The sequence below is a fragment of the Pseudophryne corroboree genome, chromosome 10, assembly GCF_028390025.1.
Source record: "Pseudophryne corroboree isolate aPseCor3 chromosome 10, aPseCor3.hap2, whole genome shotgun sequence".
Lineage (NCBI taxonomy): Eukaryota > Metazoa > Chordata > Amphibia > Anura > Myobatrachidae > Pseudophryne > Pseudophryne corroboree.
In genome coordinates this window covers 174177023-174190011 of record NC_086453.1, presented here as the reverse complement: position 1 = coordinate 174190011, position 12989 = coordinate 174177023, and the positions used below count along the sequence as shown (strand labels likewise).

General features: G+C 43.8%; 1 protein-coding gene across 1 annotated transcript in view; it reads left to right on the top strand.

The window, feature by feature from the left end:
- The window catches only part of ZMYND12 (zinc finger MYND-type containing 12), a 253049-nt gene that overhangs the window by 171719 nt on the left and 68341 nt on the right, over positions 1-12989 (top strand). The window contains exon 7 of the mRNA XM_063942943.1: positions 5121-5266. Coding sequence (XP_063799013.1) covers positions 5121-5266 — 146 coding nt within the window. The remainder of the gene's footprint in view (positions 1-5120; positions 5267-12989) is intronic.

Below are 12989 nucleotides of genomic sequence, written 5' to 3'. Positions count from 1 at the left end.
ATATATCACTGCTTGAGGACAGAGACAAAGAATTGAAAAACGTTTGGGGTTGACTGAATTCAAGTTTTATCACGTTTACTGTTTGGTTGGAGGACCAAGAAGGAGGCCAGATAAGAGAATCTACATTTGACTTTTATAACTGATTTTATTGGGACACTACTTCTAATTATTTCACCTGATCCTCTGTATTTAGAGAAGATCTACAGAAGGATTGACTGCAATATACATATATATTTTTCTGAACTCTAAATGTATATGAAATAGATCCATTGAGACTATTCCTACATACCCATTCTGAATATTTAATACAGATGGGTTTCTTTATTCATTGACATCTAATATAATGTCCTACACCCTCAATTAGTGCGCAGAAATTGTTTTTGTTTGTGTCTATATTAAGTACTAACCAGGCCTACCAAAGATTTGCTTCCAAGATCAAGCGAGATTAGGCGTATCCTGTGGAGTATGGCAGTAATCTGCTGAATGAGAGAGTACTTGTTCCTTAAAAATGGAAAGTGTACTTCTGCTGTCCAGGGAGACAATCGGTGGCTGTCCAAATACTTTTTCGCCCCACTGTAAAAGATATGCTACCCTGGAGCTAATTAGAGGCTATAAACTCACTCTAATCCTACCAGAGCTGCGGGAAGGCAGTTTGATTGCCTGTATGGCACAAAGAGTGTTATCAAAACATATAGGGCGGACATATTTTTAAACAACATACAGACCAGGGCCGTAACTAGTGTGGTGCCGAGTGTGCTCGGCCGGCATCGCATATGCCCTGTGGGCAGAGAACCGGCTTCACCTCCCATCTACTTGACCCAGCACCTGCATCTACCCGCCGCTGCTTGCTGTAATTTATGTAGTGCTACATACATTACAGTGGGCAGCGCTGCAGCTGCCCACCCATGTGCTTCTTCCCCTCCTGGCTCCACTGTCTCCCGCAGTCTGAAGGGAGAGACATCATGATGGCACTGCAGAAGGATCTGAGTTAAAGGCTGTCCTGCGGGAGGGTGGAGGCCGGGTGTCCGGTTTCCACGCCAAGCTTACCGACAATGCCTTGAGGTCATTTGAGAGCTTCCAGAACAACCAGGTACCGTGGGCAGGCAAGCAGTCTTTGGGTAACCTCCTGCTGTCAGAGCTGCTTAACTCTTTCACTGCTGCTGAGGGGTAAGAGGGGCACAATGTGTGGCACCTATTTCTTTGTTGGCACTTCCTCCAGATTCGGATCTGGACATGGCTCTGCTTAGTTTGTTTCTACTAAATGTCTGCAAGAGTCAGGTGAACTTATAAAGCAGTACTCTATCCTCACACTGTCCCAGTCCTTTTGAACCCTGACCTGGGCACCCCCTCCCCATCCTTGTTACCTCCGTATAATTATGTGTTCCCTCTACTGCTGGGTGCCTGCAACTTCTGTCTCCCCCACCCCAGTGCTCCCTGGGTCCTGACTGATATGTATGAATGAGGAGGATTGATGAGGAGGATTGATGATGAGGAATGAGGAGATGGACTGATGATGAGGAGCAATAGCAATGATGTACAGCAGCTAAGGGGGGCAATGATGATGAGGAGAAATCCAGAGGAGTGGGAATGAGGAGGACAAGCACTACTCTGGCATAATGTGCATAAGATAAAAATTATTGTCACTACAGCATGAAACATGTATAGCGAAATTACATACAGTTCTCTCATGTCCTATTAAAAAAGACATCATAAATAAAATTAGCAAATCTGAGATTTCAAGCCAACAATCACAGAAGGGAAGAAGCTATTCCTCAGCTTGCTAGTTTGACATCCTAAACACCTGTAACATCTCCCCCACGGCAAAAGGGAAAAAAACACATTATAAGGATGACCCCTATCTTCAATCATCTTAATTGCCTTCGACAGACTCCTTGCAGTGAGTACATCCGCTAACCTAGGCAAGGATTGGCCAATGATCCTCTCTGCAGATTTAATCACTCTATCTAAGGCAACAAAATCAGAACACTTAGCATTACCATGCCACACCGTGATTGCATAGGTCAGCAAGCTCTCAATCATGCAGTGGTAAAAATTAACAAGAGTCAATTGCTGCAGACCTGCTGCTCGGAGCTTCCGTAAGAAGAAAAGACGTTGCTTGGCCTTCCCAACCACTGACGTGATATGCAGAGACCATGATAAGTCCTCAGTAAATTTAATCCACAAGAATTTCACATCGGTAACCCTATCCACCTCCCTACCATTCAATATCAGCAGACGAATGCTGGTTTTCTTAGATTCCTGAAGTCTATAGCAACCTTCTTAGTTTTCTTACCATTTAACAACAGGTTATTTTTTACCACCCACTCAGCGAGTCTTCTCACTTCCTCTCTGTAACTGCTCTCATCTCCTCTAGTTATCAAACCCACTAAAGTGGTATCATCCACAAACTTTATCACAGAGATCATTTCCGAATTGGACTCACAGTCGGAGGTATACAAGGAGTATAAAAAAGGGCTTAAAACACAACCCTGCGGAACTCCCACATTTAATACCAATTCCAAAGACAAGTCAGAGCCCAGTCTGACTGTCTGCGGATGATCCGACAGGAAATACAACAGCCAATAAGCTGCTCTACTGTACGGTTTAACATGTATAAGGGCCGAGGTACTGCTCTGTGGTGTAACGTGTATAAGGGCTGGGGAACTACTGTGCGGTATAACGTGTATAAGTCTGTGGTACTACTGTGTGGTCAGGTGTAACGGTTATAAGGGGTACTACTGTGTGGTTTAAGGTGAATAATGGATAATTCTCTGCAGTGTAATGTGTGTAAGGGCCGGGGTACTACTGTGTGGTCAACTGTAATGTGTATAAGAGTGCTACTGTGCTGTGTAATGTGATTAATGGACACTACTGTGTGGTGTAATGTGAGTTGGTACTATTGTGTGGCCACACCCTTTCCCCATAAAACCATGCCCCTATATTTTTGAAGCACTAGTTTAGCACTCACTGTCCCTGTTTTGAATAGGAGGGGGGCACCAATTCTCTTTCTGGAATAGGGCACCAAAATTTCTATTTACGGCACTGAGACAGACCATCTTACAGTTTCTAAAATATTAAGGCATATTTCGCCTTGCATCTCACAAAGGTACTTAATAAGTGCGTAGAAGAGGTCATTGCCCTTCCCACCCTCCTTTCCATTGTTTTAATACTATTGCGAAAATGTATAAACCCATTCATGATTGATTTGGTGGGCCATCAGCCTTCTCAATGTGAACTGTAAGATTTTAACAAAAATACTTCTTAATAGATCAATTGCTGTTTTCCATCAGTTACTTTCACCATCTTGGCACCATACTGTGGGGTAGATTCAGAGGTGAATGCTGTTTCAATGTTTTTGCAGTTTGCTTGTGGTTGGAGGACTGCACAGTTGTCAGAGACCTCCATACATCTGCAACTTTAATTGCCGTGCCCCCCTAAGGGTCCTGATTCTATTTCGCAATACAATACTATTACGAAAATTTATAAACGGATTCATGATGGATTTGGTGGGCCATCAGCGTTCTCAATGTGAACTGGAAGATTCTAACAAAAATACTCCTTAATAGATTAATTGCTGTTTTCCATCAGTTACTTTCACCATTTTGGCACCATATTGTGGGGTCGATTCAGAGGTGAATGCTGTTTCAATGTTTTTTGCAGTCGCTTATGGTTGGAGGACTGCACATGTGTCAGAGATCTCCATACAGCTGCAACTTTTATTGCCGTGCCCCGCTAAGGGTCCTGATTCTAAACTGCACCAAAAGAGATCCAGCTCTCCGCCTTCTACTTCTCACTTCTACTTTCCTGCTCCTGATATGTATGATGGGGTCCTCAAATCCTGCAGGGGATTCCTCAATCTGCGTAAGATTAATTTTGAATTACAACCCAAAAATGTAAACCCTGCCAAGACCAAGATTGCTTATATTGTGTCTCTGCTCTCCGGACAAGCTCTAGCATGGGCATCACCACTTTGGAAGACATCCGACATCAAGTTATTTGATTATGATCACTTTGTGACCTCCTTTTGAAGGATCTTTGACGGACCTGGCAGGATTACTTTTGCTGCATATGACATTCTACGGCTGCGCGAGGTATCTCGAATGGTGGGCCAGTATGCAGTTCAATCTAACACATTAGCATCAGAATGGAAGTGGAATAATGAGGCATTGGCTTTCAGAACTTACCCACTGATCTTGATGAACTAATCTCTCTATGTAACAAAGTAGATCTGCACTTCAAAGAGTGAGAACAAGAAAGGGGGAGGATTCCTTCTTGATTACTTCATAAAATGACAGCAGAGTAGGAGTATTACTAGGCCTTGACAGATCCTAGTGAGTGGTGGGCAGGGCCAGATTAAGCATGGTAAGGGCCCAGGGGCAAAAAAGTTGTGGGGGCCCCAGTAGTAAAATTGTTTTTTGGCACCTCCACCCACACACATGCAAAATAGTTTTTCTTTTTCATCCACTAGGGGCCACTGGAGTACTCTTGGGATATGGATGGGGCATTAGCAGAGATAGGCACATTTAAATATTTAAATTAGTAACCCCCACCCCCTCCATAGTCCCAAGTTGCCTCAGTGTTTTTTTGTGCCTCACAGGGAGGGCACATGTTTGGAGGATTCTCCAGACTTGACTTTTATTTTTTACAAGTGTGTTGCAGCTGTGGTGCAACTTAAAGTCATTGCAAACATAGGGGGGTATGCAATTAGCTTAGTTTTTCACCTAGCCGAAAAAAACCTGAACTAATTCGAACCACCGTATTCATTTGCGGGTAATTACGCCTGTTTTTTAATACAGTTTCGCCCATGCCGTTTCACCTTTGTATTGTAGGCGAATCGGCATTGGCGAAAAAATGGCCCCAAAAACCGGCGAAAACCTTTGCAGATCCGCCAAAACACGTGGATCGGGAGTGAATTTGCCAGTCCACGTGTTTTTTGCCAGTGCCTGCATTTTTCACCTAGGCGAAAATCGGGCCCTGCTATTGCATAGGACAAATCTCCATTTGCCCTAAAAATAGCGAAAAAGCTCAGTTTTTTCACCTAGGCGAAAAAACGGAGCTAATTGCATACCCCCCATAGCCTGTCTCCTGATTCTTCAAATCATTTATTTCCTTTGCCATAGATGAAAACCAGGAAGCTGAAGCACTCCAGATCCTCAGTGCTATACTGGATATCAGAGCACAGGCTGCAAAAAAAGAGCCAGCAAAGATGGCAGATATACTACATGGACTAACTATGCTGTTCTTTCTTCAGGGAGACTTCCATAAGGCAAGTTTTATTGGATTCTATAGCAGGATATCTTTGCTGATATACTTGCCTCTTTTTGTTCTGATTTAACTGTAAAAAGGCAAAGTCAGACGATTTATAAGCAGAACATGCAGTGATTGGAATTGGAATGTATTCAGAGTCTGTTCTTTACACAGCCAAAGGAAAACTAAAAACATATTTATTTATTTTACTTACTTAAGTTAACAGCTTAATACCTGGTTGTACACGTATATATGGTCAGTATATGATTCTCCACATAAAACAAACTGAAGGGATTCCCCCATGTGTACAGGCTTCCTTTCAAATCTGTTTCAAATACTTTATCTCTCTCCATTTTATCATTCCCTAAGATTTAGGTCTGGCCCATAATTGTAAATACCTCATCACATATTAACCACTAAACATGTGTATAATTTGCAGTTGCAATTATCTGAGCATGATTTATGCTTATGTTTTTATGTGAAGGATCATATACTGACTATATATTGTACATGTGTGACAACCAGGTATTTACCTGTGAACCTACGGAATTAATACAAATCTGTTTTTTCATTGTACTCAGCGCATGTAATTCATTATAAACCATTTATACCCCGCAGAGTAGTGCACAAAGAACAGCACTGTCAGGTACCACTTATATTAATCCACAGGAAAATGCCTTGTCTGACTTTTGGCAAATCTAACATTATCGGTATGGTGTGTGTAGAGATAAACTGCCTTTGCATGGGCATGTCTGGTTTGCCAGATTTGTCCTACATTGTTTTATCTACAATGACTAAGCTAATATTATGATTGAGCTGGCTATAAAAAATCAGATAGCAAAGTGAATGGTATCAGGGTTACACACAATAACCTGCAAACACTGATATACTGTATGTAGAAAAGAGACAAGATCCAAGGCGCTGATGTTCAGAAATAATGACACTTGTATATAATGTTTATACCAAATCTTATACAGGATAAATCAATAATAATTTCACCACTTCATATGGGTTCAAAAGGAGTGATAACATTTTCAATGGATATGTAAGATAAAAATGGAAAACCAAATAGTGTAACAAAGTTTTTAACAATTTATTTCCATAATGAAAAAATGTTTCCAATAGATAAAATCATCAATCACATAAGTAGAAAGTGGTACCAGAAAGACTGAGGAGCATATACTGTAGATGTTATGGAGACCAAGGCTCCAGAACCTCAGACTCAGCTCAGTCTGTGACACGATTCAACAACCTGTCATAGGCCAATGCATATACTCTCCCTAAGGGCAGTATGACAGGAGTGACTATGCACAGGTTTTTATAGCACGGTGGAACATCACTTCCAGGAAAAAGGTGACCATAAATAAACATGTAATCTCTACATAGTTTAAATTCATAAGGCACTATGTGGTCTATTCAGTTTTAGTCGGAACTGCCGTCTAGTCGGTAAGACGGCAGTTTCCGACTTTTTTAGGTCGAATCATGATTCAACCTATTCAATGGGGCTGCCGTTTTCCCGACATGTCAGCAATTCTGACTTGTAGTAAAACACGTGGATCGGTGGATTAGCCGAGGATCCACGTGTTTTGTCGGATTTGTGGGCAAATCTGACAGGTTTTAGTCCCGTTTTCGACAATGTCAATCCGACTTTAAAAAAATGTCGGATTGACATTGTTGGAAACAGCCAAAACCTGTCGTATCTGGCCTCAAATTGAATACTGAACTGTCAGATCCTTTCTGTTGGAAAGGATCCGACATCAATTGAATAGACCCCTATGTATTTACATATAATCTAAAAATATATACACATACCTGTATATAAAAAACTCTAAATGTTGCTTCACTTTGGCAACGAGACATCGGGAGTAGTCTTTTGAGATGGTTTTAAAATGTTGATTACAAATTCATAATGTGCAAGAGTATCCTTATACCTTATAAATGGATGTAGGGGCTTTCTCCGGCTTTGCATTCCATGGCCTTCTGTGTTCCTATCTGTTGAACGCATCTGTAATGCTGGTGGAACACATTTAGAATTAATTTCCTTCCGCTGGGTGTGACGTCGACTTCTGGTACGCTGCTCTGTAGGAGATGGTGTAGATGTCCCGCAACTTCAGGCTGCTCTAGATGGTTCTTGATGATGCTTTAAAGGCCTGTGGGGGTTATGTTGCAGAGTCTGAGTGCCTCTCTAGACATGCAGGCTGAGCTGCTCTCCAGGAATGCAGAGGGCTTTCCAGTAGCAAGCAAGATCGCAACTGCTAATTTATACATGCCTAGAAAATGCCATCTGAACATCCATGACTTGCCTGCGTTTACCTGACCACTCCGCATTCCACCCCCAAATGCTGTCTTAAGTGCAGTCCTAGTTATGCAGTGCTTAAGAGTACATAATATTAATAATCAGGAACGCTGGTGAATGCTGGGTGGAACTGCTGGTGAACCGGAAGCTGTAGGGGGATGAACCGGAAGTTGACGCTGCGGGTGCCAGAGCAGGTGCAGGTGCTGAACGGAGCGAGGGAGCGGGCAGTGGGAGCTTGAGCTGCCGCTCTGAGTGAAAAGGTGTGTAAGGGAGTCTGTCAGGAGACTGATCTTGTGAAGGAACTGATCGGGCAGCTCAGTGTGTGTGCTGTGTAAGGACTCTTGCCTGACTGGGTGCTGGAGTGCAGGTGAGGATCGGGCAGTGAGAAAGTGAGCACGTGAGCGGGAGATTTTAAATCCACTGTGAGATGCTGGTGTGTGGGAGTGAGACGCTGCGGGGACGTGACCGATAGCAGGGAGCCGAGGAGCATGGACCGTGCGGGGGATGGGAGGTGACGTGTGCCTGAGACGCAGAGCTCCCTCCCTCCGCAGCAACTACAGGGGACGGGACGGAGGTGCCGGAAGCCAGAGCCTGAGCCGCAGCAAGGAGCCTGAACCTCAGGTACTGCAGGACAGCTAAAGCTGACCCTTTGAAAAGAGAAGAAGTGTGGAGGTATAGCGGTGCCGCAGGAGACGGCCCCCACAGATAAGTATTAGCTTACCTACTTTATTGTATTGCTGTATATTTCATATGTGACTGTTTTTCTTCTTTTCTCTCTCCCACTGCCCTTGATTTGAATTACCAATCACTGTTCTGTAATTGTTCTGATGTGAATATTGCTTTTCTTCACAGTTAGGCAATAGTACTGTATTGTATAGCTTAGGCTGTATTGTCTTTCTGAAGGTAACAGGGAGTTAGAGTTTATAAAAATGTGGGTGGGGCCGTGATTGAGAATCTCAGTGCATGTCGTGCAAGATGTATGTGCACCTAAGCAACCATCCCAGTGTGAATACATCATAGAAACATAGAAACATAGAATTTGTCGGCAGATAAGAACCACTTGGCCCATCTAGTCTGCCCTTTTTTTTTTTTATTTCTAACCTTAATTGATCCTTATTTCTTTGTAAGGATATCCTTATGTCTATCCCATGCATGTTTAAATTGCTCTACTGTCTTAGCCTCTACCACCTCCGATGGGAGGCTATTCCACTTGTCCACTACCCTTTCTGTGAAGTAATTTTTCTGCAAGGTATGTGCGAACGGTTGCCCTGGAAGCCCAGGTAACTGATCTAGAGCAAACCGTTACGCGACTGAGGGATATTCACAATCTCGAGCAAAACTTAGATAGAATGGTGGAGGAGTTGCAGGGGGTGACACCGGTAGATGAGGATGACCAGGCAGCCAGCTGGGTCACGGTTAGAATGAAGAAAAAGAGGGGTAGGTACGACATCTCTGAACTACCAAACCCCAACAAATTCACCCGATTGGACGAAGAGTCGGTGGATGGTAGTGAGGAAATGATGGAGCTGAAGGAGACTGTTCCCTCTAGCAACTGAAGGAGCAATCCCTCTGGCACAGATGCGATAAAAGATAGCGAGGTACTGAGACAGATTGTGGTGGTAGGGGATTCTATAATTAGGAAGACAGATAGGGAAATCTGCCTCCGGGACCGTGATCGTCGTACAGTATGTTGTCTCCCGGGTGCTCGGGTATGGCACATCGCGGATCGGGTAAAAAGATTGTTGGGAGGTGCTGGGATCGACCCGGAGGTCTTGGTGCATGTTGGCACCAATGACAAAGTTAGTGGAAGGATTATAATCTTTCCTTAAGAAAGATTATAGGGACTTAGGCCAGAAACTTAAGGCAAAGACATCTAAGGTAATATTCTTCGAAATATTACCCATGCCACGCACTAGCCCAGGGAGGCAGAGGGAGATTAGGGAGGTAAATGTGTGACTTAGAGACTGTTGTAGGAAAGAGTGGTTTGTGTTCCTGGAAAACTGGGCGGACTTCTCAGTCAGGTGCCATCTTTTTTGTCACAATGGATTGCACCTGAATGAGGAGGAGCTGCGGTGCTGGGGGGAAGGATGGTTAGAAGGTTGGGGGAGTTTTCAAACTAGGTGTCTGGGGGGAGGGTTTAGCTAGAAACTACGGGTCATGCAGTGAGAATAGTACGGATGGAGGTAGTGAACTAAATGGTGGAGAAGGGGGGAGGGATAGAGCAGCCAGCAAGGGCCCTAACATGGGTACTATTAAGGGTATTACCAAGGGTGTTGCTAAAACACTAATGACGATTATGGGTCATCGTTACTGCATATAGAAAATGAAGTCCCTAACACAAGGGGAAATACTTCTCTTAATTGTATGTATGTAAATGCTAGAAGCCTTACAAGTAAAAAGGGGGAACTAGAAGTCCTTGCAGCAAACACACAGTATGATATTATAGGCATTAATGAAACTTGGTGGGACGAATCTCATGATTGGTCAGTCAGTCTAGAGGGGTATACGCTGTTTAGGAGAGACAGATTAAATAAACGGGGTGGAGGGGTATGTTTTTATGTAATGCCGTTTTTAAAACCTGGTATACGTGAAGATATTCACAAGGGGACTGTAAATACTGTTGAGACGTTGTGGGTATAAATTGCATGTGGGGGAAAGAGAGCATTGAAGATAGTATAGGGGCTATGCTTCAAGCCGCCTGGTATTACTATGTCTGATAAGGAATTGTTGCTGAAGCAAATTGAAAAAGTGTCAGGAGTAGGAGACATAATAGTGATGGGAGACTTTATCTGGAGATAAATTTGACAAATGATTTGCGTGATACTGCTAGGGGTAATATGTTTTTAAACATTAAATGATAACTACTTACTTCAACTAATCGAGGAACCAACTAGGTACAATGCAATCTTAGACCTGGTATTAACAAACAATAGGGAATTGATATCAAATATTATAGTAGGGGAGCCCATAGAAAACAGCAACCACAATATGGTCACATTCAATATCAGTTTTCATAAGCGGTTCTATACAGGCTCAACTAGGACTTTAAACTTTAGCAAAGCCAACTTTGACATGATAAGGGAAACTTTAAGGGACATTGAATGGGATTTTTTTTAAAAGAAAAAAATACTATGGAGAAATGGGAGGTGTTAAAATCGCTGCCGGATGAGATTACTCGTAAATGTATTCCCATGGGCAGCAAACAAAGGACTAAAAATTCCAAACCAATGTGGCTTAATAAAAAGATTAAGGAACTAATAGGCAAAAAAAGTCGAGCATTCAAAAAATGCAAATCAGACACGAAGGCGAAGTCATTCATTCCAGCACTATAAGGCTTGTAACAAAATATGCAAAAAAGATATAAGAGCGGATAAAGTAGAAACTGAAAAGCTAGTAGCCAAGGTAAGTTAAGCAAACCCCAAAACATTTTTTAAGTATATCAACAGCAAAAGATTAAAGAAGGAGAGTATAGGCCCATTAAAGGACAGGCAGAGAGTCTTAATCAAAAACGACAATGACATAGCAGATAAATTAAATGCGTTTTCTCTGACGTCCTAAGTGGATGCTGGGGACTCCGTCAGGACCATGGGGAATAGCGGCTCCGCAGGAGACAGGGCACAAAAGTAAAAGCTTTAGGATCAGGTGGTGTGCACTGGCTCCTCCCCCTATGACCCTCCTCCAAGCCTCAGTTAGGTTTTTGTGCCCGGCCGAGAAGGGTGCAATCTAGGTGGCTCTCCTAAAGAGCTGCTTAGAGTAAAAGTTTTATTAGGTTTTTTATTTTCAGTGAGTCCTGCTGGCAACAGGCTCACTGCAATGAGGGACTTAGGGGAGAAGAAGTGAACTCACCTGCGTGCAGGATGGATTGGCTTCTTAGGCTACTGGACACTAGCTCCAGAGGGACGATCACAGGTACAGCCTGGATGGGTCACCGGAGCCGCGCCGCCGACCCCCTTGCAGATGCTGAAGAGAGAAGAGGTCCAGAAATCGGCGGCTGAAGACTTCTCAGTCTTCATGAGGTAGCGCACAGCACTGCAGCTGTGCGCCATTGCTCTCAGCACACTTCACACCAACGGTCACTGAGGGTGCAGGGCGCTGGGGGGGGCGCCCTGGGCAGCAATGAAAATACCTATACTGGCTAAAAATACATCACATATAGCCTCTGGGGCTATATGGATGTATTTAACCCCTGCCAGGTTGTCAGAAAAACGGGAGAAGAAGCCCGCCGAAAAGGGGGCGGGGCCTATTCTCCTCAGCACACAGCGCCATTTTCCCTCACAGAACTGCTGGTGGGAAGGCTCCCAGGCTCTCCCCTGCACTGCACTACAGAAACAGGGTTAAAACAGAGAGGGGGGGCACTTATTTGGCGATATGATTATATATTAAGATGCTATAAGGGAAAACACTTATATAAAGGTTGTCCCTGTATAATTATAGCGTTTTGGTGTGTGCTGGCAAACTCTCCCTCTGTCTCCCCAAAGGGCTAGTGGGGTCCTGTCCTCTATCAGAGCATTCCCTGTGTGTGTGCTGTGTGTCGGTACGTGTGTGTCGACATGTATGAGGACGATGTTGGTGAGGAGGCGGAGCAATTGCCTGTAATGGTGATGTCACTCTCTAGGGAGTCGACACCGGAATGGATGGCTTATTTAGGGAATTACGTGATAATGTCAACACGCTGCAAGGTCGGTTGACGACATGAGACGGCCGGCAAACAAATTAGTACCTGTCCAGGCGTCTCAAACACCGTCAGGGGCTTTAAAACGCCCATTTACCTCAGTCGGTCGACACAGACACAGACACGGACACTGACTCCAGTGTCGACGGTGAAGAAACAAACGTATTTTCGTTTAGGGCCACACGTTACATGTTAAGGGCAATGAAGGAGGTGTTACATATTTCTGATACTACAAGTACCACAAAAAAGGGTATTATGTGGGGTGTGAAAAAACTACCTGTAGTTTTTCCTGAATCAGATAAATTAAATGAAGTGTGTGATGATGCGTGGGTTTCCCCCGATAGAAAATTATTGGCGGTATACCTTTTCCCGCCAGAAGTTAGGGCGCGTTGGGAAACACCCCTTAGGGTGGATAAGGCGCTCACACGCTTATCACATGTGGCGTTACCGTCTCCAGATACGGCCGCCCTCAAGGAGCCAGCTGATAGGAGGCTGGAAAATATCCTAAAAAGTATATACACACATACTGGTGTTATACTGCGACCAGCGATCGCCTCAGCCTGGATGTGCAGCGCTGGGGTGGCTTGGTCGGATTCCCTGACTGAAAATATTGATACCCTTGACAGGGACAGTATTTTATTGACTATAGAGCATTTAAAGGATGCATTTCTATATATGCGAGATGCACAGAGGGATATTTGCACTCTGGCATCAAGAGTAAGTGCGATGTCCATATCTGCCAGAAGATGTTTATGGACACGACAGTGGTCAGGT